At 55.0% G+C, this 24,069-nt stretch overlaps 1 protein-coding gene across 1 annotated transcript; it reads right to left on the reverse strand.

Moving 5' to 3' along the window:
* Positions 1–1,456: 1,456 nt before the first annotated feature.
* LOC137165340 (START domain-containing protein 10-like) lies at positions 1,457–21,927 on the reverse strand. The gene is made up of 6 exons (XM_067566580.1): positions 21,763–21,927; positions 7,145–7,292; positions 6,798–6,901; positions 6,401–6,518; positions 4,222–4,274; positions 1,457–1,669 (listed from the first exon to the last, which is right to left on the reverse strand). Exons 1-6 carry the CDS (start codon positions 21,925–21,927, stop codon positions 1,457–1,459), a joined length of 801 nt encoding a protein of 266 aa, XP_067422681.1.
* Positions 21,928–24,069: the final 2,142 nt, after the last annotated feature.

Raw genomic sequence — 24,069 nt, forward strand, 5'->3', positions numbered from 1 at the left:
TAATTTCTGACCATGGGCCTGTTTGTATCTCATGCCCTGGCCTGATGCCCTGTTCCTGTCCTGGACTGGAGCGCTGTGATCTCAGCCTCACCCTGCTTTAGTTCTGCTGGGATTTCTGTCCCAGCCTTTACTGGATGCAGAGAGACCTTTGTATTAGTGACATCCCTGTCAGATGTGCATGTGTGAGCCAGGTGCTCCGCAGTGTCTGCCGCCTTTCCTCCAGCTCCTGGCTGAACTAACTCCCCGACTGTGGTAATTTTCTGTGCCAGCAGCCTGTTCTGTCTGGCTAAAGTGGATCTCGTGCCTCCAGTCCAGACTCTCCCTAGCCCACAGCTTCCCCAGTGCCTCATGCATTTAAACATCCCGTCCTTAAATACAATGGCACCAGGGGTTGGCTTCAGAGAGACCCTTATCATGGGGCTGCTGCCACAGTCATGCTTGTGCACCCTGGGGTGTCACTCCAAAAGAAGCATATGCACACCCCAATACTTTTATTGCTTTGGTAGAAATCACAGCAGCAGCAGCAAACGTGGGAGGAGGATCTCCGAGGTTGAGGCCCAGTGGTTTGGAGAGCAGCCACGCAGTTGGTTCGAACTCCAGCTCTCCAAGGAAAAAGCAGCTCAGCCTCAGCACCCCCTCCATGTGCTCCCAGGGCCCCAGAAGTGGAGCTGGGCTGGAGTAACCCCACTGGGTCCCTGGGGGATGGCAGATGCTGGGGGATGGGGCTGGTGTGGCACCCCAGACTGCTGAGAGGGAGATGCAGGGCCGAGAACACTGTGTGGGCTGGGAGGTGCCATCCTCACTTGACTGCATGTCCCTCTGAGGGGAGGATGGAAGCAGAGAAGGGAAATACAGCTCAAGTCATCCCTGTGCTGCCGCAAAGCCTATTGCAGGGCCAGTCCAGCCCCTCTGGGTGTGTCTAGCTGCTTAGAGCCCCACTAAGTCCTGCAGCAGTAGAGAAATCACGGGGCTAAGAATGCCCTCCCTGCCCCTCCCCCCCCCCCCGCCATCCCCAGCATCCCAAGGGGCCCTGAAACACCCTGCACTGGGGCTGCTTCTCACACAGCCAGCTCTGTGGCTCTGGCCAGGGCATCCCCAGGGGGCTAGGTGGCTGCCCGGAGAGCCTTTGGTTGGGCAAATTTGGGACAGGTCCTGCCAGCAGAGGGCAAAAAGTGCCAGGGAGTCAGGGCAGTTCTCTCCCCCTGGGCAGAGGGCTGTGTGTGCCAGGGGGTGGATCAGGACAGTTCTCTCTTCCCCCAGCAGAGGGCTCCAGGTGTGGGGTGGTGGGTCGGACAGATGCTGAAAGACACATTTACACCACGAGCAGTGGAGACAAATTTGTAAATATGCCCCCACTCTGTTACCAGGATCCTGCCCCCCAGCGTGCAGTGGAGGGGCAAGGGGCACAGCCTCTCCCCAGCCCCGCTGGTGGGCGTGGGGTGGCTGGGGACGCCGCTCAGGCCTCGTCGTCGCTGATGTGCATCCTGTCCTCGGCCAGGCCGCTCTCATCGATGTTCTCCAAGGAGTCGGCGTGCTGCAGGGACAGCTCAGCCAGGCTCACGCTGGGCAGCATGTTCTGCTCTGGGTACAGCCAAGGCTTAAAGCCTGGCTCGTGCTTCTGCTTCCACGCAGGGTACTTCAGCCCCGCCTTGTAGATCTTCTTCATGGCCTGCAAGGGCAGAGCAGCTGCAGCCTGTCACCAAGCCACAGGAGAGAGGGGAAGGCCCATCGCCCGTCACCCCATCGCTGCTGGAGCCTGCCTGCCCTACAGTCTGTCCCCGGGGGCAGTGGGCTCCCCTTGCTTCTCAGTCAGCCAGAGATCACCAGGCCTGGGCAAAGCCCTTGGCTGCTTTCCTGAGGAGCCTCCCCCCAGCTTCCCCTGGCGTGCCCTAAAGGGAGCCCTGGAGCAGGGGCCTGGGAGCCTTCCTGCCTGCGGCCTCATGTCCATACTCACATGAAGGGTGTTGAGTTGGCCCCAGCCCCACGCACCAGAGATAGGAAAGGAGCCCTGACCACGTGTGCCATAGTCATGGCCACTGAACCCACGCGTTGCCATGGCAGCCGGATCACGGCTCTCACACTGCCGTCCGGACTGGCACTGCAGCCACTGGGATTAGACACCCCACCCCGTCCCACCTCCCCTCCCTGGGCAGGAGCAGCTGGATGCACCCCCACTGGGGCCGGGGGAGGGGAGTGAGCATGGGAGCCCCCCTCCCTGCCCCTGCTGTGCACGTAGCCAGGAAGGAGCAGGGCCAACACACTGGAGGGCGAGAAGAGGAGATCCCTGAGTGTCTGCGGGAGGCACTCCCTGCAGCAGCCAAGGAGGGGAGGTGAAGTGGGCTGCCCCACTCAGTATCACCCGTGGGGCAAGGGGCCGGGAGGGCTGCAGTGACCTGGGGTGCCCCACCAGGGAAACATTCTGATTCAGAATCTGACACATTACCGCTGGTAGTTCCGGGCTGGCTCGCGTGTCTAGTCGTGGAGCGCGCACGCCACAGGCTCCCTGACCGACCTCTGTGCCCACCCCAACTGCAGCCACCGTGGGGCGCCTCATTTCCTTGGGGAGGGACACGTCCTGCATCGGGCCCGAGCAGATCAAAGCTACGGATCAAAGCTACAAGAGGCAGGCGAGCTCACACCAGCACTGTGCTGGGAGGGGGAGGGGTGCATGCACAAAATGGAGTCACAAACTGTGACCACAGGGCTGGGAGCTGCATCAACTCCCAGCCACCCTTAGACACTCCAAGGCCCAGGCCTAGGAAGCTGCTCACCACTGACCACTCCCCCCAGGTGTGCTGCACAGAATCTGCCTCGCCAGGCACCACGGAGCAGTGGCTTGGATGTCCTGAGGTCTGCAGCACAGTGCCATTGGGTTATACGCAGGGGTGAATGGACTTCCCTAGACAGCGTCCCCTTCCTCTGCTGCACTGGTGAGACCTGGTGGACATGCCCATGCCATTGGTATACCGTGGCTGCACAGGGCTGGCACTAGAGCTGAATCTTGTCTCTGTCTGCTTGGACCATCTGTATTCCCCCGTCACTGCCATGCTTCTCCCTGGGGCCCAGGCACCTGTGCAGCTGGTGGCTATTTGCTTCCGGGACACTCATATGAATTTGGTCTGAGTTCTAGCCAGTGACCTCGCCAGGTTTGTACTACCATGTTTTGCTGGCTCAGCTGTGTCGGCTAGTATAGCTCTGCTGGCAAAACTCCTGGTGTAAATGCAGCTTATACCAGCAAAAGAGTCATAAGTATGGTCAAACTGGGTCAGAGCAACAGTCCATGTAGCCCAGTATCCTGTCTTCTCACAGTGGCCAGTGCCAGGTGCTTCAGAGGGAATGAGCAGAACAGGTGACCATCGAGTGATCCATCCCTGTCACTCACTCCCAGCTTTTGGCAGAGGGTTAGGGACACCCGGAGCATGGGGTTGCATCCCTGCCCATCCTGGCTAATAGCCATTGATGGACCTGTCCTCCAGGAACTTATCTAATTCTTTTTTGAACTTTGTTATACTTTTGACCTTCACAACATCCCCTGGCTAGGAGTTCTACAGGCTGACTGTGCATCATGTGAAGAACTACTTCCTTTGTTTGTTTTAAACCTGCTGCCATTCATGTCATTGGGTGACCCCTGGTTTTTGTGTCATGTGAAGGAGTCAATAACACGTCCTTATTCACGGTCTCCACCCCAGGCATGATTTTATAGACCTCTATCATAACCCCCCTTAGTCGTCCCTTTTCCAAGCTGACCGGTCCCAGTCTTGTTACTCTCCTTTTGCTGGTCGAACTCACGTCCCTCCGGGCGGTGGTGTCACTCTGCAGGCAGAACAGCGCCTTTCATGGGCACACTGCATGCTCGCCAGGGATAGCTACGTCCCACCCCCAGCCAAGCCGCTGCTGAGCAGACAAAAGGACGTTTTGCTGGTAAAAGCCGTTGCCACTAGGAGACAGTGACCGGTGTAGCTATACGGGCAAACTCTGTCTAGTGTAGCCGAGGCCTGTGTGAACAGCCCTGTGGAAAGAGGAGTCCCTGGGGGACCCTGCCCAGGCCCCGTCTGAGGCTGCTCAACTCCCCATGCCTTACTCTGCTAGCAGCCTCCAGGCTTGGCTTAGCTATCACACTGCTTCCAGGGGAGCACTGCTCCTAGCCGGGCTAGCCCCCACTGGTGCCCCTACTGCGCCTGCCCCCGTGCAGCAGCGCGGCCGCCCACTCACCCGACTTACCTTGGGTGCCACAAACTGGGACACTTTGTTCACCACCCACTTTGGTAACGAACCTAGAACAAAGCCGAGTTCCCTGGTTACTCAGCCAGCAGATGTTGCTGCTTCGCAGCCCCGGCAGCCCCAGCGCTCCTGGGGGTGGCCCTGGGCTGTCCCTCTGTCCTTGCGTCTGTCAGTCCATTGGCATAAGGATTAGAAAGGCAGCTGTGGCTGCATGAAGTGTAGGCTCAGGGGCCCAGTTCCTCCTAGGAGGCTGGAGCCGATGCTCCCTCCCACCTCTCCTTCCTCAGGAGGGCTCTAAACTCCTGCCTGCACTCACTTTCCTGTTAAATCTCACCCTGGTGCAGGTGTCACCCATGACAGCAGTGCTGGAGGGCCAGCGCTGCCCAGACAGTGGGCTGGCCTGGTCTCTTCCCTGACCCCAGAAGGTTGGTAATGCTGGAGAACACTGCCAGGAAACTGGCTTATGCACAAAACCAACAGGGGCTGATTCCCCCTGGGCTGCCCCATGGAAAGTGCCCGCCTCCTGCCTGAATCCCATGGAGAGCTGCTTGGGGCGGGGCTCATGGGAGGTTATGCAGCACCAAGGACACTGGCTGGGCCTGTAATTAACCACACCACTCCTGCTGGGCTCTAGGAAGGTGATGCAGATGAGATTCCACCCCACACATGGCCTATCTGAGTGGGGCAGCAGAGGAGATGCCAGACCTTGCGGGAGAGAAGCTAGGGACAAGCGGTTACCAGCTGGGCTAGTTCCCCTCCCAGCCCCATTGCTGCGGTGGCTCCTGAACGACCCCCAGTGCTGGAGGTGGCGTGGGGTACCCAGACCCCGTGGCTGTGGCTGAAGGGGGCTCCCTCCTCATCACTGTCTAGTGTGGCCTGGGACCTGTCTCTTCTTCCTGGCCGAGCTGGGCTTCCTGTATGACCCGGACAGCTTCCTCCCTGCCTCAGTGACATCAGTACTGGGGTGCTCAGTGCATCCCCCCAGCGACAAAAATCCCATGAGCCTCAGCACCCCCTGGCTGCACCCTAAGGAAGGGGCAGGTTTAGTTGCTCTGGGATCCCGAAACCTACATTAGTAGCTGCTTTGCCAGCAGCAGCCTCCAGAGCTCAGGGGAGAAAGGGTGCAGGGCTGTGGGGCTAGCAGTGCCCTGGAATGGGCTTGGAGTTCGGAGGGAGGGGCTGTGGGCTAGCAGTGCCCTGGGATGGGCTTGGAGCTCAGGGGGAGGGCCTGTGGGGTTAGCAGTGCCCTGGGATGGGCTTGGAGTTTAGGGGGAGGGTCTGTGGGGCTAGCAGTGCCCTGGGATGGGCTTGGAGCTTAGGGGGAGGGGTCTGTGGGGCTAGCAGTGCCCTGGGATGGACTTGGAGCTTAGGGGGAGGGGCTGTGGGGCTAGCAGTGCCCTGGGATGGGCTTGGAGCTTGGGGGGAGGGGCTGTGAGGCTAGCAGTGCCCTGGGATGGGCTCAACGCTTGGGGGAGGGGGCAGGGCTGTGGGGCTAGCAGTGCCCTGGGATGGGCTTGGAGCTTGGGGTCGACAGGACCAGGAGCTAGTTCTGACAAGATGGCTGGGAAGAGAAGCTGCACCACATAACCCAGGTGCAAGCCAGATGGAGCCAAGCACAGGCATAGGCCGCTGGCGAACACTAACCATTGGGCCAGGCCACCAAGGCAAGCACAGGACTACAGCAGCATCCATGAGGGAGCCCCGAGGGGCAGAAAGGATGGGGAGGCATGGGGGGCAGGGAAGCAGGCTGCAAGCACCACTGGCCCATGGGCACTGAACAGACCGGTGGAGCTGGGCGTGTCCGTCTGTCTGTCTCTCACATAGTCTGTCTACTGCCCTTCAGCTGTCCCCATTAGACAGAAAACAGAGCCTCCCTCCCCCGGTGAAGCCCTGGAAAGGGAAGCAAAGGGCTGGCTGCTCCCACAGGGGACAGGACCCTGGGGAAGGTCCTTGTTCTTTCCATGCTGTTCATCACCAGCTTGTGTTTTGAGGGGTGCCGGGCCGGGGAACTGGCACCGTCCCTTGAGGGGTATCTCCCCACTAGTTACCTCCCCATGCAAGGGCTGCCTCTGCCCTCCAGAGCCTCCTTTGCCCCACCAGGAGGAGCCTCTCCCCACCCCTCTGTGGGGCTGCAGCGTCCTCCCCCATGGTTCGTGTGCCAGGCCAGCTGGGCGCTCACCTCGCGGGTCCACCTGGGTGAGGTAATAGAGGGTGCAGCTGCTGGTGCCGTTGGCCTTGACCAGGTAGCCCGTCTGCAGGGACACAGCCCTCACAAAGTCCTTCCGCGGCGGGTACTTCTGCAGGGAGATGGCGCATGCAGCTCAGCACCCGCCGTGCACCCGCTCACCGGCACCCCACCGCAGCCGCTTGCTGTGCCTCTGTGGCTGGGAGGCTGGGCCCGGCGCCCAGGCTTGGCCTGGATGGGCCTTTCCCAGCCAGCATTGCCCAGAACCCCAACCCTGAGCCAAGAGGCCAGTACCGGAAGTTGGGGGAGGGGGTGTGCGGCAGAGGCCCGGCTCCTCTGGTCAGTGCTAGGCAGAGGCAGCAGAGTCGTGGCTGGCAGGGCAGGGGCTCACCGGGTGCTTGACGCTGTAGTTGATGATCATATAATCATTGCCCAGGGGCAGCCAGGAGCGCAGAGTGACGAAGTCTCTGTTCTTCAGGGGGCTCGGACACTTCCCTGTCGGGGAGAGAGGTTGTTACCCCCAGCATCCGCTGAGATTCCCCCACAGCCGCTCCGGGGCCATGTCCCCACACAGACACCACCCCGCCCTGGGACGCCCAGCCCTGTGTTCACACAGCTAGGACCTCACGCAGGGCTGCAGCCCTAACTGATGGGAATGGGGGAGCCTGGGGGAGTGGAGGAGATTGTGGGGAGTCACCAAGCCACCACCCCATCCCCCCACTGCCCCTGCTGGCTCACAGGAGTAGTATCCCACATCGGCGTTGGCTGTCAGGCGCCCGATGTCATAGGTCTCGATGACATTGGAGTCCCATTTCTTGCGGTAGTGGGTGTCGTGCAGCACATCGTAGAGCGTCGCGGCTGGCACATCCTTGCAGGCGATGCGCAGCTGCAGGGGGAGGCCGGCAGTCAGTGAGGCACTGACAGGTGCCCAGGGTGCAGGTCTGGGGCCTCAGGCAGGGAATGCCATAGACATGTGTGTGAGAGGGGCAGCTGTCTGCCACAGGCGTATGTCAGGTCCATTGGCAGGAAGGGGCAGTGAGGCTCATCTCGGCTTGTGTGTGGCCAGGGTTGGCCCAGCAGAGTGTGGGCTAGAATACCCAAAAGGTAGGGCAGGACGGGCCCTCCAGGGGTCGTGTAGCCCAGCCCCTGCACTGAGGCAGGATGAAGTATTATCTAGACCATCCCTGATGGGCATTTGTCTAACCTGTACTTTAAGACCTCCCCAGCGGAGAGTCCACAGCCTCCCTAGGCAATTTGCTCCAGTGCTCACCCACCCTGACCATTAGTGGGTGTTTCCTAGTGTCCAACCTAAACTGCCCTTCCTGCCATTTCAGCCCACTGCTTCTTGTCCTGCCCTGTGGCTAAGGAGAACAAAGATCCTCCTCCGCTTGCCAGGATGGCCGAGGGGACTCTCCCAGCAGCCACACTGCCATTAACGGCTTCCTGCATCGATGCCGGCTGCCTGTCCAGCTCTGCTGCAGCTCCCAAACCCACTCTTTGGTCACCCTGAGCCAGGCAGAGGTGGATTCAGCTGGGTGTGCAGCCGGCTGGTGATTCAGTGGCCTTATGGGAGCCTGAGAGAAGGTGCAGGGGCCTGAGGAATTAATGTGTGACACCCAGGGGTGCTGGCGGGGGTCCCTGGCCCGTGTCACATGAACTGGTGCAGGGCTTCCAAGGGGCTGCCTCTGGCACATGGCAGAGGCTGGAATTAAATGCATATTCAAAATGCCAAGCCAAGCCAAATGCCACAACGGAGCTGTGACAGCATCCCAGGACCGTGCTCTGGAACCACTCAGGCACAGCCAGTCAGGACTCTAGCGCTCGGAGTCTCCCTCCCCGTCGGGTCTCCACACACCTGTGCAGCCACCTCCTGACTCTGGCCTCGCAGCATTCAGCACCCCTGCTCTGCCTGAGCTGCCCTTATGAGGCCCCTTTCCGGGACTCTGGGGAGCCCTACACACCCCAAAGGGTCAGGCATCCTGCCTTGCAGTCAGAAACGATTCACAGCCAGCGCGGGAGTCAGGAGGGTTTATTAGTTCTCAGGATCACAGCGTAGGAGGACTTCGCTAGCAGCTTAACTAGGAGTTACAGCAGTGACCCCCTGGAGAGCCCCCTTCTCGGGGCTCCCTCCCCACTAGCCCCTCACAGGGGACTGGCCTCTCTTCTCCAGCCACCCCCAGACCTGTCCCCTCTCCCCTCCCCAGTCCTTTGTCTCCTTCCTGGGCAAGGTGGCCACTCCTCTTGGTCTCCACCTGTCACAACCCATTGCAACTGGTTGGGCCAGAGCAGGGGTCCTGGCTAGGTCTGCGTATGTGTGGCTGGGGAAGGCCCATCCACCCTCTAGTGGTCTCTGAAATGATCTGGGGGAGACTGAGGCACACACACAGCACTCAGAGAAAACCCCAAGAATATCTCCACTTTTGTCACACGAGCCCAGCCCCACAGGGCACTGAGAGGAGATGGGCTGCACCCCTGGCAAGGGGGTCGGCCTCTCCTTGGATGTCTGACCATTGCTTTTGGGCCCTGTGCCGTGCCCATCACCAGGGGATCTCAGGAGCGACCAGCCCTGCCCTCTGTGCTCTGATTACGGGGCCACCCCTTGCTATGGGAACATTCCTGCTGCCGGGGTCAATTCGGCGGCTGTGCTGGGTCTGCCCCTGGAGCCTGTGGCTGCTGCTGTGTCTCGCTGTCAGTGGCAGGGTGGGCAGGCTGGAGGGAGGTGCACTGGCAGGACAGTTCAGGGTATCTCAGCCCTGCTGAGACTCTGTTGGCTGCTGCTGGGAGGTTGTGGCTTTCTGCTCTGTTCTCCAGCCTGGGGCTGCTGGCCGGCTGCCTGGAGCAGGTATACCCTGGGCTCACAGAGCATGGCTGGTGCGCAGAGCGCTCTGCTGCTGGCTCCGAGCTCACAGTGGGTCTGGTAGCTCACACAGTTGAGACTCGTGTGCTAGGCCCAGAGGAGCTGGGTCCATTCCCCCTGCTGCTGGCAGGGCAGGACCCCAGCTGGCGGCGCCAACTCCTGTCCTAGCTAATCAGGGCATTTTCTGAGAGAGGCCTGGAGCCATGTTGCCCTACCTGCGAGGGGAGGAGGAGAGGCTGGCCCCTGTGGGAAACGAGCACTGGCCCCATCTCCTGGGAGGGAAGATCTACGCGCTGGTGGGCAGTGGCTCTGGGACACCTTCCTGGGCAAGGTGAGGAAGCTGGCAGAGCACTTGCCTGGACACGTCTTGTTCTGCCCAGTGGCCTCTCACTCCCTGAGACAAGAGTCAGCTGCAGGCTGAGCAAATCTCTGCCGCCAGGAGAGGGTGGGAGGCTGGCGGGCTGTAGACGCTGCAGGCAGCCAGCGGGCACATGTCCACCAATGCTCCGCCACCCCCCAGTCAAACCTTCTCATCTGAAAACTGATCCGGCCATTCCGTTCATTGTCCCGCCCAAATCACGCCCCGGAGCAATCGAGGTTGGGTTTCTCTGTGTGTGGGGTAAGATTAGCTGGGCACTGTGAGATCCGCGGGAACCAGAGCCATTAAGCAGGTAACCCAAGCTGCGGCGCAGTATCAAGTCCTCAAGAGAGCTGGTGCATTATTGATGAGCCTCCCTCCCTGCCTGCGCCCCTCAATGCGGGGAGACTGCAGGGCGGGACTGGGCTGACGAAGATGTCCTCGCCTCCTCATTAGAGGCCCTGCATTTTTGATGAGGCGCTCGGCAGCTGCCACGTAACCAGAGCTGGCCTTTTGTACAGCTGCCTTTTGCTCGTTAATTTCTGCTGTGCTGCCTGGGCAGACCCCCATGGGCACCTCAAAGCCCTGCTTGTTTGTGGAGCAGATGCCCTGCGCGGGTGCTCCTGAAGTGTTATCCACCCTTCATCTCTCCTCACACAGCAGCGTGGAATCTGCCAGGCGCTGGGGCATCCGTGCAGCCTGCTGACAGTCCCCGCTGCATGTCCATCTCCTAGGGCTGGAGCCTTCGGCCCCTGCCCCTGGGGAGCCTGGCTGGATGCAGGGTGAAACTGTACCTGGCACAGAGGCCCCCCTCTTCTGCTGTCCTGCCTGGAGGGGCCAATGAGGAAACCCCCATAATGCACCTGGCCAGCTGAGCAATGTTGAAGAGTATTTGAGCAACTCTGTGCTGGGCGGTAGACGGGGGAAGGGGGTTGGGTTCCAATCCCCCCCCAGTTCTGCAGCTAGTATCAGCTAACTGCAGGAGCTGAGCGGGTTAGTCGAGATCAGCCAGAAAGACGCTTTCAACAACTCCCTGACTTTACCGCAGGGCTCTCAAACTTTGTGTATTGATGACCCCTTCCCAACAGCAGCCTCTCAGTACAACCCCCCCATATGTGAAACACGCATTACTTGTATTTAACCCTACGTTACATGCTAAATTTACAACCCTCATGTTTAAAACAAATTGATCTTTTCTCACCACTTCCTAATTAAGACTGACACACATTTTTATCCAATTATTGTTAAAAGCAGAGAAGTTATTTTTTTTAAATAGTTACTTTTTTATGTGGAGGAAGGGCAAAGAAACTTGGTCCGTATCACTTTTCACACCAGATTTAGCGCCCCCTGGCCACCCTTACTTTTGGGCTGCTGCTAGTGGCCGTGCTGCATTCAGAGCCGGGCGGCCAGAGAGCAGTGGTTGCTGACTGGCGCTCTACTCTGAAGACAGCTCAGCCACCAGCAGCAGTGCAGAACGGCAGAAGTAAGGGTGGCAACACCATGTAACGTTTGACCTTTGTGCTGGGAGGGGGCCTACAGGGGGCTAAGGCAAATGTTAGGGTGGTTACAGCCCTGCGAGCCCCCCCTTTCCAGCACCGCCCCTGCATGTGTGTCCGACTGTTAAACTATAAATTACATTTTTTGGCCGATCTCAGTGTTCTTGTTGGTCTGCAGCTGAATGCAGCTCTTCAGCTGCTCAACATGCAAGCCCTCTCATGTTGTCCCAGTCCCACCTTTTTAGTCGCCAGACAAAGATACCACAATCCCCGGAGTCCTGAAAGTGGTGATAGTGCAAATGTATATTTCGTTTAGGAACAAGGATCACTGCATTGTATGTTTACAATGCTTTTAGAAGTGAACACCCTACATTGTGACGGAAAGGTGTGTGGAAAAGGGAATGTTCTAAAACGCTAGATTTAAATGGTACATTTTATAGCAATTGCTCTGTTTCATGCATGTGCTTGCCACCCCCACGTAATAACCGGGTTGCAACCCCCAGTTTGAGAACCCCTGATTTATAGCATCCCTAGATCAGTGAGGTTTCAAAACGGGGAAATTGGGGCTTGCGTCTCTGCAGCTTGCTGGTGTCAGCTCCCCCATCCCTGCATTCCAGGTACACCCCAGCTCCCAACCAATGGATCTTGACATCTTTTCCAACATTTCTGAAGTTGTGCTGTTTCTCAGGCTCCCCACAGTCCCTGCGTGGCAGGGGCCGGGATCAGAGCTAAGGGTGCTGGTGGAGTCTCCCGGGTCGCAGGCATGTGGGGTTTGAAGCATGCCTGCGTTCTAAGCGTGGGGTTTGAAATGAATGTGCCTTTGGAACTGGCCCTGTGAGCCCCTTGTGCAGCTCCCCCAGCGACGCCAAATCTCATGTGCGTGCACCGCAGGCTCGTGGGGACTGGCAGCCTGAACCCCCCCGAGCAGCAGGCCAGCTCCCCCGTCCCATCATCTGTCAGAAAGATTCTGCTGCCAAAGCAGGCCCTTGGTGACACCAGTACAAGCTCTGCCTTCAAGGCGTGGGCCCTGAGTGGCACTGAGTTCCACAATGCACTGCCAGACCAATCTCAGCCTGTCCTCTCCACCTCCCTGACCCCGTCTCCTCCGGCTACAGAGTGCACAGGAGAAATGCCAGCTGGGGAGGATCAGAGTGAGGGTTTAGAGCAGAAGGTGAGTTCCAGCCCTTGCTCCCTGGTGGGGCTGCAAAAGACTGCACTGCCATAGACTGAGCATGCGATGCAAGTTTGTTCCCCATTGCTGTAGTATCTGAGTCCCTCCCCATCATTAGACACCCTGGGGAGACTGGGCAGCCTCATTTAACAGCGGGAAACTGTGGCCCAAGGAGGCTGGGTGGCCCAAGGTCACACAGAGACTGGCAGAGCAGAAACCTGAACCCATGCCAGCTGAAGAGCCAGCTAATGCCCTAACCACTGGGCAATTCTGCCATTCCCAGCATACACACACACACACACACAGAATCACACCCCCCTTTAAACACACACACACACACACACACAAATTCTTCCATGCATTCTACACACCCACCAGAGGACACTCACCTAAAAGATGGATCTTCTGTCTGTCCATATTCACACAGCCATGCCCATGCTCTGGATGGGTGCAAAGCTGTGCATGGTCTCACCCAACTGCAGCTCAGCTCCATGCTGCTCCAGCACCATTTCTGTCTCAGAGGAACGAACTGCTAGCCCCACTGCAGGGGTCTGGCCCAGGGGAGGGGTGTGGGGTGGGCACAGTGCCCCTGCCCGGCTCAGGAGGGGAAGCAGCTGGCTCTCTATCCTGACCCTGCAGACCGGGCAGTCAGTGCACAGCGAGGCAGCTCCAGAAATCAATATAGAATTACAATAAATCTCCCAGCTCGCACTAGCCCCGGTGCACTGGGACAGACACTGTGAGTCTGTGGCTGGTGCATTGTTCTCTGTCCCTCTCACACACTGCCTGAAGAATGCACATCAGACACTAGCAGTATTGCAGAGCCAGTCAGTGGGCAGGAGAGATGGATCAAAGTCTATATGGTTAGGAATGCTGCTTGTAGGGCGGATACCCCTGTGCAGTGATACCCAGGCCCCCTGTGGGACAAATACTCTTGTGTGGTGATACCCAGGACCCCTGTGGAGCAGAAACCCTCCTCCCAGGGATAAACCTCCTCCTGGGAACATCCTGCCCTGCTGCGGGGGCGGGGAGTTCTGCTTTCCAGGCAGCTCCCAGGCATTCTCCCTGCCAACAAGCTGCCAGGGATCGCTGCGTCAGGGCTCAGAGAGAGAAACGCCCCCCGTGGGGATCTGACTATGGCAGTCCAGGTGCTGTGTGCTCCAAGTATCCACATAACTCCTGTCCTGTTGGCAGCCCCCGAACATGCCGTGGTGCATATGCCCACCTGTGTCACGTGCCACAGAGCAGCCCTGGGCCACTAGTGACCAGCTCAGATTTGGGGACACGTAGCGCCCAGGTCAGCACCTCACTCTCCTCTCTGAGCATGAGCCTTTCTCCCCTTCGTGCCTAGCAGAGCCTGCATGGGGCCACGGCACAGATTGGAGATGAGGCGGGTGGTGGTGACTGGCGGCTGCTCCTCAGAGCCCACGTTGTGTTGGCACCATGATAGTGCTTTGTTGCTCCAACGGATAGGGCTCGTATCTCAGCTGCTCGTTATCACTAATCTATCATTCACAAGCTCCTGCACCCAGCCTCTGCCCACTGCCATTTGAGGGGGGAGCTCCTGGAGCAGGGCAGACTGGGGGGTTATTATTTAATGCAGTGACGATGATGATGACGATTATCAGGCTTTGCAGGTTTCCCGGATCCCAGGATCTCGGCAGCTTTATGGACATCCTGGCGCTGAGCTTCACAAGTCGCTGGGCAGGCTCCTCAACCCCACATGGTCAGTAGGGACCTCAACAGCCCCGAGGGGCAGCATTCAGAACAGCCCACGTCAGCCGGTTACCCAGCAAGCATCAGGTGCATCTGGGATTTGCTGACCAGGCACCGGGGTGGGCGACACAAGAAGCCGTTCTGTTTGTGAACTGGCCTGTAACTGGAGTGACTTGGGCATACACCGAAACCCAGGGCCTGGGTCCCCCCCACTCCAGCACAGCACAGTGCTCTCTGGACTGCAGAAGTCCTGTGCTTTGACTCTCACGGCTCTGGTGTGTGGTTTCCCTGGCCACACGCACTTCAGCAAATTTCTCAGACAAGACTAAGCTCCACCGCAGGACCCCCTGTGTGTAACGGATCTAGGCCGCTTCCCCCCAGCTCTGCACTGCCTGTATATTCCAGACACAAATCAGAGCCGGCCTTTGCTTTCTGGGCAGGGCTGACCCTCCCTCCCTCATCATGCAGGGCGCAGCTCCACATTTCTCAGGCCCTGGCAGACCCTGGCAGGGGGGCACAGCTCAGCATTGCAGCACCACACTAACCAGAGCATTGCAGAGCCACTGGTCCAGGTGTAAATGGTGCTTTGCTGTATGGGACTAAGGGGGTCACTGGAAAAGGACTGACTGAGGCTGACCCTATATCAATGGAGAATCCATGAGGACAGTGACAAATTCAGTCACCAGGACACTGACTCCAAGGACCACGGATCGTCCACCTCTCTGCAGGAGGCTGAGCAGCATTTCCCCAGCTGGAGAGCGAAGGACTGGGAGGGGTGAGGCGGGGAGAAGGCTTGGCTGCAGGAAGGAGTCAGGGCTCTCTCCTGGTGTCTGATGAAGGAGGGACACACAGAGCTTGAACTAAGGGGTCCCTACAGCTCGGCTGGGCTCCGGGCTGACCAGAGCGGACGATGCTTTAACCTTCAACTCTCTGGGCTACCCAAAGGCCTCAGTGCTGTGTCCAGTTAATGAATAAACCCGACGGTTTCACAGCGCTGTGTGAGCGTCACTGCAATGCTGGGCGAGGTGCATTGATCCCTGCGGGGCGGCCAGGTCTCCATCAGGGTCTGTCTCAGTGGGACCAGAGTGGAGAGGGTTTGGGAAAGATTTCTTTCAGGATAGGGACCCCACTGAGTATTGGTTATAATTGAAAATCAGGAAAAAAATTGACTTTGAAATCCTTAAAAATATCACATCCAAAATTCATTGCAGTCTCTCCACCACCAGGAGGACAGCTCTACAATGCCTGAAATTCAACCATCAGATAGTGATCAAACCAGCAGAAAAAGGAGGCACCATTGTAGTCCTCAACTATGGCGACTGCGTCAATGAGGCCAACTGACAATTCTCTGACTTCACTTCTGTAAAGAACTCAAAGAAGACCCCATACCACAATTTATGTAGGAATTTAAGGATATCATCAAATCCTTCCCAAACAACTCCAAGAGAAACTCTACAAACTCATCCCCCACAAATCCACCCCAGGGAACTTCCACTTGGTTCCCAAGATACACAAACAAGGGAACCCAGGCAGACCCATTCTATCTGGCTGTGGCATTCTTACTGAAGGAATACCAGGACTCATAAAAATCATTCTCAAACCACACATCACACACCACACAAAGGGCCCACTTCCTCCAGAAGCTCTGCATCAACAACCTCCCTCAGAACACCATCCTCGCCACCATGGATGTCTCCTCTCTATGCACCAACATCCCTCACAATGACGGCATTGCTACCTGCTGAAATGTCTACAAGACAATGGCCAACCCTCAGATATCCACCCCGAACACATCACCGATCTCTTTCATCTTCATCCTCACAATTTTACATTCAACAACAAACACTTTGTCCAAATCATGGGAACAGCCATGGGCATGAGGATGGCTCCCCAATATGTCAACCTCTTCATGGCTGCCTCAAGGAAGAACTTCTGTACAAATGCACCACAAAAACAATGATATACCTGAGATACATCAAGGATATTGTCACCCTCTAGATAGATGCCTTAAACTCCCACACAGATTTCTACCACAGCTTCAGGAACCAGCACCTATCCAACAAACTCTCTAGAACATTTCCACACTAGCATCAACTTCCCAGACACCAAAATCAGTTTCATCAATGGAATCCTGCAGACATTTATATATAAGAAACCCATGGATCACCACACCTATCTTCACAGATCCAGTAGTCACACTCCACACACCAGGAAATCTGTTATCTCCAGACACACAGATTCCACAGAGTATGCTTGAGGAGGAAAGCTTAATACACTCAAATCCACCTTCCCCACACAAGGACACTCCGCCAGAGAAGCAGATCGCATCACGGAACTGGCTACCCAAATACCCCGAGAGAACCAGCTGCAGTACTGGAATCCATAGGGTATCATTAAACAATTACAACCACACCGAATAGCAAAGATTTTTAATGAATCTGAAAACTGGGGGGGTCATACCTTATGACTGGAGAATTGCTAACATAGTTCTTGTTTTTAAGAAAGGGGAAAAATGTGATCCAGGAAACTACAGGCCTGTTAGTTTGACCTCAATTATATGCAAGGCTTTGAAACAAATTTTGAAAGAGAAAGTAGTTAAGGACATAGAGGCAAACGGTAATTGGGATAAAATTCAACATGGTTTTACAAAAGGTAGATCATACCAGACCAACCTGGTCTCCTTCTTTCAGAAGATAACTGATTTTTTAGACAAAGGGAATGCAGTGGATCTAATCTACCTAGATTTCAGTAAGGCATTTGATACAGTTCTACATGGGAAATTATTAGTTAAATTGGAAAAGATGGGGATTAATATGAGAAGTGAAAGGTGGATAAGGAACTGGCTAAAGGGGAGACTACAATGGGTCATGCTGGAAGGTGACTGTCAGGCTGGAGGGAGGTTACTAGTGGAGTTCCTCAGGGATCAATCTTGGGACCAATCTTATTTAACATTTTTATTAATGACTTTGGCACAAAAAGTGGGAATGTGCTAATAAAATTTACAGATGATACAAACTTGGGAGGTATTGCCAGTACAGAGGAGGACCGGACTATCATATAAGAAAACCTGAATGACCTTGTAAACTGGAGTAATAGAAACAGGGTGAAATTTAATAGTGCAAAGTACAAGGTCATACACTCAGGGACTAACAACAAGAATTTCTGCTATAAGCTGGGGACACGTCAGTTGGAAGTGACAGAGGAAGAGAAAGACCTGGGTGTGTTGGCTGATCACAGGATGACTATGCGCCGCCAATGTGATGTGGCCATGAAAAAAACGAATGCAGTCCTAGGATGCATCAGGCAAGGTATTTCCAGAAGAAATAGGGAGGTTTTAGTACCATTATACAAGGCACTGGTGAGACCTCATCTAGAATACGTGTGCAGTTCTGGTCTCCCATGTTTAAGAGCGATGAATTCAAACTGGAACAGGTGCAGAGAAGGGCTATTAGGATAATCTGAGGAATGGAAAACATGTCTTATGAGAAGAGACTCAAAGAGCTTGGCTTGTTTAGCCTAACCAAAAGAAGGTTGAGGGAAGATATGATTGCGCTCTATAAATACCAGGGAGGGAGAGGAGTTATTTAAGTTCAGCACCAATGTGGACACAAGCACTAATGGATATAACTGGTCATCAAGTTAAGGTTTGAAATTAGACAAAGGTTTCTAACCATCAGAGGAGTGAAGTTCTGGAACAGCCTTTCAAGGGGATTTGGGGGGGGGGGGGGAAGGTCTAGCTGGCTTCAAAACTGAGCTTGATAAATTTATGGAGGGGATGATACGAGATTGCCTATGATGGCATGTAGCCAGTCTGTGACTGCTAGCAGCAAATATATCCAGCGGCTGGTGATGGGACACTAGATGGAGAAGGCTCTGAGTTACTACAGAGAATTTTTTCCCAGCTGTCTGGCTGGTGGGTCTTGCCCACATGTTCAGGGTCTTACTGATCACCTACTTGGGGTCAGGAAGGAGTTTTCCCCTGGCTCAGATTGGCAGAGACCCTGGGGGTTTTTGCTTTCCTCTACAGCATGTGGCCTGGGACACTTGCAAGTTTAAACTAGTGTAAATGGTGGATTCTCTGTAACTTGAAGTCTTTAAACCATGATTTGAGGATGTCAGTAACCCAGCCAGAGGTAGGGGTCTATTACTGGAGTGGGTGGGTGAGTTCTGGGGCCTGCAATGTGCAGAAGGTCAGACTAGATGATCATGATGGTCCCTGCTATGAGTCAATGGGACTATATCCTCAAATAAATATATCCTGAACCTCCTCTTCTGGCCTTCAAACAACCTCCCAAACTTGATAAGCTCATCATCAGAAGCAAGCTCCCCGCTGACCAGGACACACTGACTCAAAGCTGATAGAACAACAGATGCAAAACCTCTAGATATATCTCCACTGCTATGATGGTCAACACTGCCCACAACACACCTTTCAAGATCCATGGGTCCTACTCATGCCTATCACAGCATGTGGGGTACCTCATCCAGGACACTAAATGCCCCAATAAAAATTATGTGGGTGAAACCAGACAATCACTATTCTCTCAAATGAACTCATACAGAAAAGTGATAAAAGACAAAAAAAATCTATCATCTGTGGGTGATCACTCTTCACAAAGCGATCACTCCATATCTGATTTGTCCCTTGTCCTCAAAAGAAACCTGCACAAAAATCTTCCAAAGACGAGCTTGGGAGCTTAAATTCATAACTTTGCTAGACACTAAAAATCTTGGTTTGAGCAAAGACATTGGATTTATGGGTTATTACCACAAGCTGCAACCCATTAACTCCCCTTTTTATCCTATGACTACAGAGGTATTAACAGGCCAGTTCATCTTGAATGGTCCCTTGAAATTTATGTAAACTACTTATGCTAAATAATCTGTTCCCCCTTGTATTTAGCTGTGAGACTCTGAGCGCCTTTCCCAGACCTGAAGGAGAGCTCTGTGTGACTTAAAAGCTTCTCTCTCTCACCAACAGAAGTTGATCCAATAAAAGATATTCTCTCCCCTACCTTGTCTCTCTAATATCCTGGGATCAACAAGGTTACAACAACACTGCAAACAACAATGGAAGATATTTATCTATTAGCCACAGTGGAACAGCTTTCAAGGAGAGACTGAGGCCACCCTACAGCAAAATATGCCATAGCTCAGTGGTCAGAGCACTTTCCTAAACAGTGGGAGACACCTGTTCAAATCCCTTTCTCACCTGGGGGTGGAGAGGAATTGAATCCAGGTCTACCATATCCCAGGTGAGTGTGCTACTCATTGGGCTAAAGTTAGAAGGTGTCAGTGCTGCTGCTATCCCAATTCCTCCTCTATCCCAATTCTGAACGGGACCCACTCTAATTCTGAGTAAGCATGCCTACTGAATTGGGCTCCACATGCAAGATAGGCCAGTGAACAACTGTCTTTTCCTGGTTTGTGAATCACTCGGGGCTTGGGAGGCACTAGGTGCCCGCACGCCGACGGCGAGGCAGCAGAGCTCATGTGCAGAGGCAGAATCTTAAGCGCCGAGTGAGTGTAGGGGCCACAGGTTCTGTGCAAATTTTGCGGATTGCAGTGGAATCAAAACTGGGACTTAGGTGCCTAAATCTGAGATGTACTAAACCTGGGGTGTAGGCACCTGAACACCTTTGTGGCTAAGGGTCCGGGCATTGTACCTGTCACAGGAGAACCACAGGTGTTTCCACTTGGCTAATCTACATCTTTCATCAACAGCAGCTCTCCCTGCTTCCCAGCAAAGTGTTCACAGCGATGGCCCCAGTGAAGTCTCGGAGCAGGAGGCTTCACTATTCTTAGCAAGACCCCTTGGAACATTTCCCGGGACACCCCCATGTGTGAGCGTAACAGTTAGCAGGACACAGGCACCCCCAGCATGGTTCAGAACGCGGACAGCTCGTTCTCAGGCCTCATGTTTGAGTCTATTGGAAATAATTGGTTTTTGGTCCCAAACTATTTCCTGCGTGTGTGACCCCAACATCACAGGCCTCGGAACCCCCACAGGGAAACTGACGACAAACACAAGGGAAACTGACTCCCACTGCGCATCATTGGCCAAGAGAAGCGAAGGCAAAGACAAGAAGCAAACAAACAGCAGGTGCCCAGGGGGCGTTTTGATAGTCTTACCATGCGACTAGGCTGCAATGCTGTTAGGGACGACGGCAAAGAAACATGTTTGTTTCCAGCAGGGTTTTTCACCTGACAGTGTCGCGTTAAGACGATCCCACAGGGGTCAGTGTAAATGAGCAGAGTCCACTGTACACCACAGTCCCCATGCCTTGGTCGTGTGGGCTACTGAGTGCCCAGATCCCCAAGCCTTGCTCCCCCGACTGACACAGCTGGAATCAGTATGGCATGGAGCTGAACCGGGCGACTCATTTGCAGATTCCTCTGTTTGCACTTGTTCAGGTTGGTGCAGTTTGACATTGCATGTGCTCCCCCATCTCCAGTTCTAATGTGGGGACAGGTGAGTCGGTAAGCAACAGCAGCTCAAACTGCCTGGAAATGGGTGCTCATCGGAAAACGGGCATATCCCTCCCCTAGGCTCTGCTGGGACCTGTGGGGGTTCACAGTAGAAGCAGCCCTCTATGGAATAAGTCTGTGTCTACATTTAACCTGCTACAGCACAGCTGCAGCACTGTAGCGCTTCAGTGTCCCACTCAGTACTGCGACGAGAAGGGTCCTCCCATCACTACAGTTAATCCACTTCCCTGAGAGGAGGTAGCTAGGCTACCAGAAGAATCCGTCCCTTGACCTAGTGCTGTCTACACCAGGGTTGGGTTGGCTTTAACTATGTTGCTTGGGTTGGGGGAGGGATTTTTGACAGTGCTGAGCCACGTAACTGGCTGGGTTGACCGAGCTTTTTAGTGTAGACCTGGCCTAAGTGACCCCGAGGTTTCATGGAGTCTAGAACTAGCTATGCTGCAAACACAGACCGCATGCAGATGTTCATGTATGGGTGCGCACACACATGTGTGCACGGGTGTGTGTGTACATGCGTTTGCATATGTGCAGGTGTGTGTATGCAGAAACAAGCCTTTCCCAGAGCCCTAGAAACTTGGCACTGGGCAGCTTTAGTGAAACACATCAGGACAGGTTTGTACCCTCTAAACACACGAGGAGACTAAAAATGGCTGAGAGACAGGGTGCCCGCAAACTGAAAACAGGCCATTGGGAGTGGATATGGACCCTTCTGCCCCAGTCCTCTCTCTGATTTTTCCCCATTCCTGCCTCTCTGTCCCTCTACCTGACCCACTGTGCTCCTATCTCCCTCCTCCCCTGCCCTCTCCTCACCTCTGCATCGAGAGAATATGAGCCATCTGGCGTTGCCGCTCGCCCAAGACCACGTCACGGGTGGATGTCACGACTTTTTCCACAAAACTGGGCATTTGTCCCATTTGCTTTTGCCTGAATGTTCCTCTGTGCCCCTCAAGGGCCAGAACAAATAGGACAAATGACCCATTATGCCAAAAAAGTTGTGATGTCCAGGACAGAGCTTAGAAAAAGGACGGTCCCGGCCAAAATGGGATGTGTGCTCACACTACTGAGAGACCCCTGGCTACACCTGTGCTTTGCCCTGTCAGCCCAACGAGACTCCTCCCAGGGGAACGCCTGAGCCCAACTCAGCAGCACTGTGTCCAGGGAAGGACGGAGACAAGAGAGGATGTTGGTGAGGGTATGGGGGGGTCCCAGTGCCTGGGCACAAAGTGTGCCATTGCTGCAGTGCTGGCTGCACCTGCATTGGGCTCTTACCTTGATTTTCTGCACAGTCCGGCTCTCCCCCGGCTCCTGGCTCCACACCATCACCCCGCCCTTGCTGTACTGGCTGTGCCAGCCCTCCAGGCTCTCACACTGGTCCCTGAAGGAGCTGAAGTCAGAGTCGTCCGGGATATAAACCATCTCCCCTCCTCTAGACATGGAGATGAGATTTGCTGGGGCCCAGAGTGCTGTGGCCAGCGCACACCAGCCACCAGGGCCTGGGAAGTGGCTTTGCAGCACCACACACAGGACAGGTCTCTGCCTGGCCTGTTTGGAAACTCTGAGCCGCTGTCCTGGCTCTGCTCAGCTTAACCCTTTAGCTGACTGCTCCGCTGTGCTGTGTCCCTGCCCTACACGCACAGCAGCCCTCACCCCCAAAGCCTAGAGCCCATCTCTCTCCTCTCTCCAAACCTGCCCCTTGCCAGGAACTGTCCACTGTCTCATCTGGCAGCCCCTGGGTCTGGAGAGCTGCTGCTCCAACTCCCCTCCAGAGACTGCACTGTGCACAGTAATTATCAGGAAGGCTCCTTCTCTGCAGTTGTTAATGCAGCTGCTGGGAGCTCAGATGTCTTATCAGCTCTGCCGACTGGTATCCCATCCCCCGGCCAGCAGGATTTCTGCTGCTCTATTATTCAGCAGGTAACATCACACAGGTGTCTCAGATTTCTGTCCCAACCTGCCTGTCCTCCCCCATCCCTGGTTCCTCCACTCCCCCCTCGCTTGCCAGCTTCTGTCTCACAGACTTTGCAGCACAAAGTTACAGAATCAGCGGATCACCTGCCAAGAACAGCAGCCAGGCAGCCTAGTCTGACAGGCCTTGCTGACAGGCCAGAGGTGTCAGTCAGGGGCTGGGCTGCCTCGGCCAGCCTGCAGAATCACTCCTGTCCAGGACAAATCGCAAGGCTCAGGCCACAGGTTCAAAGGCCAGGCTGTCTCCTGCCAGCGCTGCCTGTGACTGAGGGGCAGGGCAATGTTCAAATGCCCCTCAATGCCAATAGCAAAGGGTTCAATGTCATGTAACAGCAGTGCCTCTCAAGCCTGACACACTTGCTACACCTAACACATTGCTGGCATGGTATTCGGCTACAAAGAATGTCAGGCAAGGTATCAAGTGAAAGCCGGTGACCTGTCATTACTGCCACAGTGAAGTATATGTACTGACACTACATGAGGAATTACGGATACTCACTGATATTAGGCTTCAAAGTCTGTAACCAAACAGCGGGAGACCCAGGTTGTCCCCAGACAAGAGGCGGATCGTTATCACCCATCTCTAACATGAACTGAGCATGGTGATGCCAGCCCCAATGGGTGGTTTGTTTGCATCACAGGTAGATGGGACGAACAATGAACATGGGGAGGTGAAATTGGCATGGGAAGACACTGGCGTCGGAACCCAAGGGTTCAGCCTGACTCTGGTGACAAAGATAATAAACTTTGGTTCTCAAGGGACCAAAGAGTCAGCGCTCTTTGCAGTCAGGAACTGTGGATCTCGAGCCAGGGGATTGGTGACATTAAGAAGTGGCTGTATTAATAAAACGATGGACTTTATATGAGCTCGTATTGCCCCCGGGTCCCCACGGACTGAGAAAGGGTGGGAATGACTTAACTGGGTTATGTCTTGAGCTCTACGGACTGGGGAAAGGTGGAGTGCCGTAGTGTGGTGTGCAGGTAACAAGTCTGAGAGTTGATGAGGAGGATCTGGCACACCAAAGGGGCTTCTCCCTGGAGACTGTTTAAAAGACAGGGCATGGCACAGACCCCTGTAAATCCATGTCACTTGTGAAGGGAAGTATTCACGGAATTGCTCTTTAGAAGATCAAAGGGGTCTGTTGCTAGTCCCTTTATCTGCATCATGGAATGGCCCTGCCTTTTCTTCACAAAAGGTTCACTGCACTTCATGCTTGTCATTGTTATCTATATCCCACTGAGCAAGCACAGTGCATTTCTGAGCCATGCCATTTGTCTTGTCTCTCACACTATGGAGATGCCTTAGAGCTACACATTCAGTTCAGTCGGCAAGTGAAGATGTCTGCTAAGTCGCAAACCAGGCCAGCCATGCCCAGTCTTCAAAACTCAGCCAGTTCAAACTTGTCAGAGCCAGCTCAGACTTGTCAGAGCCAGCTCAGACTTGTTTACAATCAAAAGTGGGCTCCCCGATACAGTTCAGAGAAGTGAATGTGCCCTTTCCCTCTGGACAGCCAGGGCACATCCATGCGAATGCTGCTGCTGCTCCTGGCCCATCTCACCGCAGTGCCCACCCAGGAATTCTGGAGAGGTGCCTTCATCAAATTCACTAGC

The sequence above is a fragment of the Emydura macquarii genome, unplaced genomic scaffold (genome assembly GCF_026122565.2).
Source record: "Emydura macquarii macquarii isolate MOO-44397 ecotype Brisbane River unplaced genomic scaffold, CSIRO-AGI_Emac_v2 contig_2768, whole genome shotgun sequence".
NCBI classification, from domain to species: Eukaryota; Metazoa; Chordata; order Testudines; family Chelidae; genus Emydura; species Emydura macquarii.